At 41.4% G+C, this 7500-nt stretch overlaps 1 protein-coding gene across 1 annotated transcript in view; it reads right to left on the reverse strand.

Moving 5' to 3' along the window:
* Nucleotides 1-7500, reverse strand: part of LOC118948717 (atrial natriuretic peptide receptor 2) — an 83232-nt gene that overhangs the window by 2655 nt on the left and 73077 nt on the right. The window contains exons 18-25 of the mRNA XM_036973410.1: nt 6933-7034; nt 6356-6475; nt 6061-6154; nt 5701-5788; nt 5152-5291; nt 4876-5028; nt 4591-4689; nt 3887-3978 (exon numbers count right to left, since the gene is read on the reverse strand). Coding sequence (XP_036829305.1) covers nt 3887-3978; nt 4591-4689; nt 4876-5028; nt 5152-5291; nt 5701-5788; nt 6061-6154; nt 6356-6475; nt 6933-7034 — 888 coding nt within the window. The remainder of the gene's footprint in view (nt 1-3886; nt 3979-4590; nt 4690-4875; nt 5029-5151; nt 5292-5700; nt 5789-6060; nt 6155-6355; nt 6476-6932; nt 7035-7500) is intronic.

Consider the following 7500-nt stretch of genomic DNA (forward strand, 5'->3'; position numbering starts at 1 on the left):
CTGCAGTGCTCTACTTTCCGGCTACCCGGATAAAGCACTAAATAAACTTCAGTTAGTGCTAAATATGGCTGCTAGAATCCTGACTAGAACCAAAAAAATTGATCATATACCTCCAGTGCTAGCCTCTCTACACTGGCTTCCTGTCAAAGCAAGGGCTGATTTCAAGGTTTTACTGCTAACCTACAAAGCATTACATGGGCTATCTCTCTGATTTGGTCCTGCCGTACATACCTACACGTACGCTGCGGTCACAAGACGCAGGCCTCCTAATTGTCCCTAGAATTTCTAAACAAACAGCTGGAGGCAGGGCTTTCTCCTATAGAGCTCCATTTTTATGGAATGGTCTGCCTACCCATGTGAGAGACGCAGACTCGGTCTCAACCTTTAAGTCTCTACTGAAGACTCATCTCTTCAGTGGGTCATATGATTGAGTGTAGTCTGGCCCAGGAGTGTGAAGGTGAACGGAAAGGCTCTGGAGCAATGAACTGCCCTTGCTGTCTGCTTCTACACCTGCATTGCTTGCTGTTTGGGGTTTTAGGCTGGGTTTCTGTACAGCACTTAGTGACATCAGCTGATGTAAGAAGGGCTATATAAATACATTTGATTGATTGGAGTCCACCTGTGGAATATTCAATTGATTGGACATGATTTGGAAAGGCACACACCTGTCTATATACAGTCCCACAGTGACAGTGCATGTCAGAGCAAAAACCAAGCCATGAGGCCGAAGGAATTGTTTGTAGAGCTCTGAGACAGGATTGTGTCGAGGCACAGATCTGGGGAAGGGTACCAAACAATGTCTGCAGCATTGAAGGTCTCCAAGAACACATTGGCCTCCATCATTCTTCAATGGAAGAAGTTTGGAACCACAAAGACTCTTCCTAAATCTGGCCGCCTGGCCAAACTGAGCAATCGGGGGAGAAGGGCAGTGGTCAGAGAGGTGACCAAGAACCTGATGGTCACTCTGACAGAGCTCCAGAGTTCCTCTGTGGAGATGGGAGAAACTTCCAGAAGGACAACCATCTCTGGAGCACTCCACCAAACAGGCCTTTATGGTAGAGTGGCCAGACGGAAGCCACTACTCAGTAAAAGGCACATGACAGACCGCTTGGATTTTGCCAAAAGGCACCTAAAGGATTCTCAGACCATGAAAAACAAGATTCTCTGGTCTGATGAAACCAAGACTAAACTCTCTGTCCTGAGAAACTCCCCAAATACAGGTGTGCCAAGCTTGTAGCATCATACCCAAGAAGACTCAAGGCTGTAATCGCTGCCAAAGGTGCTTCAACAAAGTACTGAGTAAAGGGTCTGAATACTTATCTAAATGTGATATATAAAACCCAAATAATGTTTACCTTTTTTGTAAAAGTAATATTTCAGTTATTTTTTATTTGTAATACATTTGCAAAACATTTCTAAAAACGTATTTTTGCTTTGTCATTAAGGGGCATTGTGATGTCATTATGGGATACTGTGTGTAGATTGATGAGGGAAAAAACAATTGAATCTATTTTAGGTCTGAATACTTTACGAATGCAGTGCATGTTTCCTGTATGTATCCTGTATATATCCTGTATATCCTGTATATATCCTGTATATATCCTGTATATATCCTGTATATATCCTGTATATATCCTGTGTATATCCTGTGTATATCCTGTATATCCTGTATATATCCTGTATATATCCTGTATATATCCTGTATATATCCTGTATATATCCTGTGTATATCCTGTATATATCCTGTATATCCTGTATATATCCTGTATATATCCTGTATATATCCTGTATATATCCTGTGTATATCCTGTATATATCCTGTATATATCCTGTATATATCCTGTATATATCCTGTATATATCCTGTATATATCCTGTATATATCCTGTGTATATCCTGTGTATATCCTGTATATCCTGTATATATCCTGTATATATCCTGTATATATCCTGTATATATCCTGTATATATCCTGTGTATATCCTGTGTATATCCTGTATATCCTGTATATATCCTGTATATATCCTGTGTATATCCTGTATATATCCTGTATATATCCTGTATATATCCTGTATATATCCTGTATATATCCTGTATATATCCTGTATGTATCCTGTATATATCCTGTATATCCTGTATATATCCTGTATATATCCTGTATATATCCTGTGTATATCCTGTATATCCTGTATATATCCTGTATATATCCTGTGTATATCCTGTATATATCCTGTATATATCCTGTATATATCCTGTATATATCCTGTATATATCCTGTATATATCCTGTATGTATCCTGTATATATCCTGTATATCCTGTATATATCCTGTATATATCCTGTATATATCCTGTATATATCCTGTATATATCCTGTGTATATCCTGTGTATATCCTGTATATCCTGTATATATCCTGTATATATCCTGTGTATATCCTGTATATATCCTGTATATCCTGTATGTATCCTGTATATATCCTGTATATCCTGTATATATCCTGTATATATCCTGTATATATCCTGTATATATCCTGTATATATCCTGTATATATCCTGTATGTATCCTGTATATATCCTGAATATCCTGTATATATCCTGTATATATCCTGTATATATCCTGTATATATCCTGTATGTATCCTGTATATATCCTGTATATATCCTGTATATATCCTGTATATCCTGTATATCCTGTATATCCTGTATATATCCTGTATATATCCTGTATGTATCCTGTATATATCCTGAATATCCTGTATATATCCTGTATATATCCTGTATGTATCCTGTATATATCCTGTATATATCCTGTATATATCCTGTATATATCCTGTATATATCCTGTATATCCTGTATATATCCTGTATATATCCTGAATATCCTGTATATATCCTGTATATATCCTGTATATATCCTGTATGTATCCTGTATATATCCTGTATATCCTGTATATATCCTGTATATATCCTGTATATCCTGTATATCCTGTATATCCTGTATGTATCCTGTATATATCCTGTATATCCTGTATATATCCTGTATATATCCTGTATATATCCTGTATATATCCTGTATATATCCTGTATATATCCTGTATATATCCTGTATATATCCTGTATGTATCCTGTATGTATCCTGTATATATCCTGTATGTATCCTGTATATATCCTGTATGTATCCTGTATATATCCTGTATATATCCTGTATATATCCTGTATATATCCTGTATATATCCTGAATATCCTGTATATATCCTGTATGTATCCTGTATATCCTGTATATATCCTGTATATCCTGTATATATCCTGTATATATCCTGTATATATCCTGTATATATCCTGTATATATCCTGAATATCCTGTATATATCCTGTATGTATCCTGTATATCCTGTATATCCTGTATATATCCTGTATATATCCTGTATATATCCTGTATATCCTGTATATCCTGTATATCCTGTATATCCTGTATATCCTGTATATCCTGTATATATCCTGTATATATCCTGTATATCCTGTATATCCTGTGTATATCCTGTATATATCCTGTATATATCCTGTATATCCTGTATATATCCTGTATATCCTGTGTATATCCTGTATATATCCTGTATATATCCTGTATATATCCTGTATATATCCTGTATGTATCCTGTATATATCCTGTATATATCCTGTATATATCCTGTATATATCCTGTATATATCCTGTATATATCCTGTATATATCCTGTATGTATCCTGTATATATCCTGTATGTATCCTGTATATATCCTGTATATATCCTGTATATATCCTGTATATATCCTGTATATATCCTGTATATATCCTGTATGTATCCTGTATATATCCTGTATGTATCCTGTATATATCCTGTATATAGAACACACCTTGACTTGCAGCATCCCTCTACATTGCAGCAGGTATCCTCCTATCTCCTCTAGGAGGTAGAATGTACTGGAGCTGACCTGAATCTTGAGGGCTGTATGGGGAGAGACCAACCACTTCCTTAGCATTAGCTTCTACAGTCACTGCCATAGAGATACTATGGTACCAGTGGAATTACTTCCTTAGCATTAGCTTCCACTCTCACGGTGATAGAGATCGTCTATTTACTTTTATAAACTGGGTGGTTCGAGCCCTGAATGCTGATTGGCTAACAGCCGTGGTATATCAGACCGTATGACAAAATGCATTTTTACTGCTCTAATTACGTTGGTAACCAGTTTATAATAGCAATAAGGCACCTCGGGGGTTTGTGGTATATCGCCAATATACCACGACTAAGGGCTGTATCCAGGCACTCCACGTTGCGTCGTGCTTCAGAACAGCCCTTTGATGTGGTATATTGGTCATACACCACACCCACTTTTGCCTTATTGCTTAAATAAACCATCTCTGAGACCGTATTGATCCTGTGGAAGTACTTCCTTAGCGTTAGCATCAACTCTCACTGTATTGTCACTGTGGAATCACTTCCTTAGCATTACCATCTAAAGTCACCACGGAAAAACACTTCCTTAGCATTAGCATCAACTCTCACTGCCATAAAGATCCCATGTTCCCTGTGGGAACACTTCCTTAGCATGATTACCCTCGCTGGTGGACTCCATCCTAGAGGAGGTGTTGACCGTGTCTCCAAACAGACAGTAGCGAGGCATCTTGGTCCCGACCACACCGGCTACCACTGGACCTGCAGGGAGGGAGGGGGGCAAGAGGGTGGGTGTGCGTGTCTGCATGCGTGCAATCCTGAGAGTGTGTGTGTGTGTGTGTGTGTGTGTGTGTGTGTGTGTGTGTGTGTGTGTGAGTGTGAGTGTGTGTGTTACCTGAGTGTATCCCAGCCCGTATCTGTAGTTGTGTGTGTGAGTGTGTGTGTTACCTGAGTGTATCCCAGCCCGTATCTGTAGTTGTGTGTTGGGTTTGTGTGGTATCCTGAAGGTCCGACACACTCCGACCAGGTCCAGAGCCATGCTGGAGATCTCTGCTGCGTGCTGAATCCCGTTCTCCCTGGGTATCCCAGACACCACCATGTCTACACACACACACATTGTTATTCAGTCATCTGCATGCTAAATCCCATCCTCCCTGGGTATCCCCCCATTAACATCACACAGATATACTGGGAGTTTTACAGTAACCACGGTGATATACTCACAGGCATCGCCTATGGTCTCCACCTTGTACACGTCATAGTTGTCAATGATGTCATCAAAAGTCGTGTAGAGCTTATTGAGGAAGTCGACCACTTGGTAAGGAGTACTGGTGCTGGAGAGGTGGGTGAACCCTACGATGTCACTACACACACACACACACACACACACACACACACACACACACTGAGTACTGGTGCTGGACTCGTGGGTGAACCCTGCTATGTTACTACATACAGTATAGAGAGAATCATAGGTAAAGGTAAGAGTTAGATTTAGAGTTAGGATTAGAGATAGAGTTAGAGTTGGGGTTAGACTTAGAGTTAGAGTTAGGATTAGAGATAGACTTAAGAGTTAGAGTTAGGATTAGACTTAGACTTAGAGTTAGGGTTAGAGATATAGTTAGACTTAGGGTTAGACTTAGACTTAGAGTTAGGGTTAGAGATATAGTTAGACTTAGGGTTAGACTTAGACTTAGAGTTAGGGTGTCCCCTCTCTCTCTCACCCCTTTCCCTCTCTGTCTCCCCCTTCCCTTCCTTCATTACCTCTCTCACCTGAAGAAGACAGTAGCGCTCACATAACTCTGGGCCTGCAATGGTTTCCCCTGCCTCAGATCGTCAGCTACCTGCTTCGGGAGCATACCTGCACACACACACACACACACACACACACACACACACACACACACACACACACACACACACACACACACACACACACACACACACACACACATACATATACACACACACACACACACACACACACACACACACACACACACACAGATAGAGGCACATTTGTTTCACTGGCACTACCACACTATCAATGAGCAACAGAGGAAAAACTTTCCCCAAAATGGCTTCCCTTCGATGGGGAATAATAACAGATTAGATCCAAGATGGCGTCCGTACTGTAGAGCAGTCGGTCAGTCTTCTGTTTCTCATGCATCAGGTCCTGGGTCCTCTCTGCTACCAGGACCTCCAGGTGCTTACTGTATTTCTCCATCTACACACACACACACACACACACAGGCTGAAAGGGTTGTTTCATGGTTGCGATTGGGGTTAGTTTGTTGTAACATTGTGTGGAGTTTCTGATAACTTTTGAAAAGGTTGCTACTGGGTTGTGCGAACGTCTTTGTAACATTGTGTGAAGGTCGTTTTACAGTTGTGTAAACGTTGCTGTAATGTCGCCTCTAGGTCGTACCAGGTTCATCATCATGTCCACAGGGCTAACTTTATTGGGGTTGATCCGGTAGACGAACTTCCTGATCTGCTCGAAGGTGGGCCGGTGGACTGGGTTATGAGACCGGCACCTTCTGATGAGCTACGGCAACACGGAGGGGACACACAACACACACAACTCACACAGTCATCTATATCAGACACTTGGGGAATAAACCTCCGTACCTCCATGTATTCTGCAGGACACACACACACACACACACACCCTTCCCCTCCGTACCTCCATGTACTCTGCAGGACACACACACACACCCTTCCCCTCCGTACCTCCATGTACTCTGCAGGACACACACACACCCTTCCTCTCCTTACCTCCATGTACTCTGGAGGACACACACACACCCTTCCCCTCCGTACCTCCATGTATTCTGCAGGACACACACACACCCTTCCCCTCCGTACCTCCATGTACTCTGGAGGACACACACACACACCCTTCCCCTCCGTACCTCCATGTACTCTGCAGGACACACACACACCCTTCCTCTCCTTACCTCGACGTACTCTGGAGGACACACACACACCCTTCCTCTCCTTACCTCCACATACTCTGCGGGACAGGGACAGGTGTTGTCGGCCTTGCCGGAGATTAGTTCTGGGAGTGGGGGGCACCAAGCACTCTCGAGAGAACTGTCCTCAACCTGGGGAGGGAGAGAGAGAGAGGGGGAGAGAGAGAGGGAGGGAGGGAGGGAGGGAGGGAGGGAGTTAGGGGGTGGGAAGGAAAGAGATGGTGAAAATACATCTACAGTGCCTTGCGAAAGTATTCGGCCCCCTTGAACTTTGCAACCTTTTGCCACATTTCAGGCTTCAAACATGAAGATATAAAACTGTATTTTTTTGTGAAGAATCAACAACAAGTGGGACACAATCATGAAGTGGAACGATATTTATTGGATATTTAAAACTTTTTTAACAAATCAAAAACTGAAAAATTGGGCGTGCAAAATTATTCAGCCCCTTTACTTTCAGTGCAGCAAACTCTCTCCAGAAGTTCAGTGAGGATCTCTGAATGATCCAATGTTGACCTAAATGACTAATGATGATAAATACAATCCACCTGTGTGTAATCAAGTCTCCGTATAAATGCACCTGCACTGTGATAGTCTC

Source organism: Oncorhynchus mykiss, unplaced genomic scaffold, assembly GCF_013265735.2.
Source record: "Oncorhynchus mykiss isolate Arlee unplaced genomic scaffold, USDA_OmykA_1.1 un_scaffold_248, whole genome shotgun sequence".
Taxonomy (NCBI): domain Eukaryota; kingdom Metazoa; phylum Chordata; class Actinopteri; order Salmoniformes; family Salmonidae; genus Oncorhynchus; species Oncorhynchus mykiss.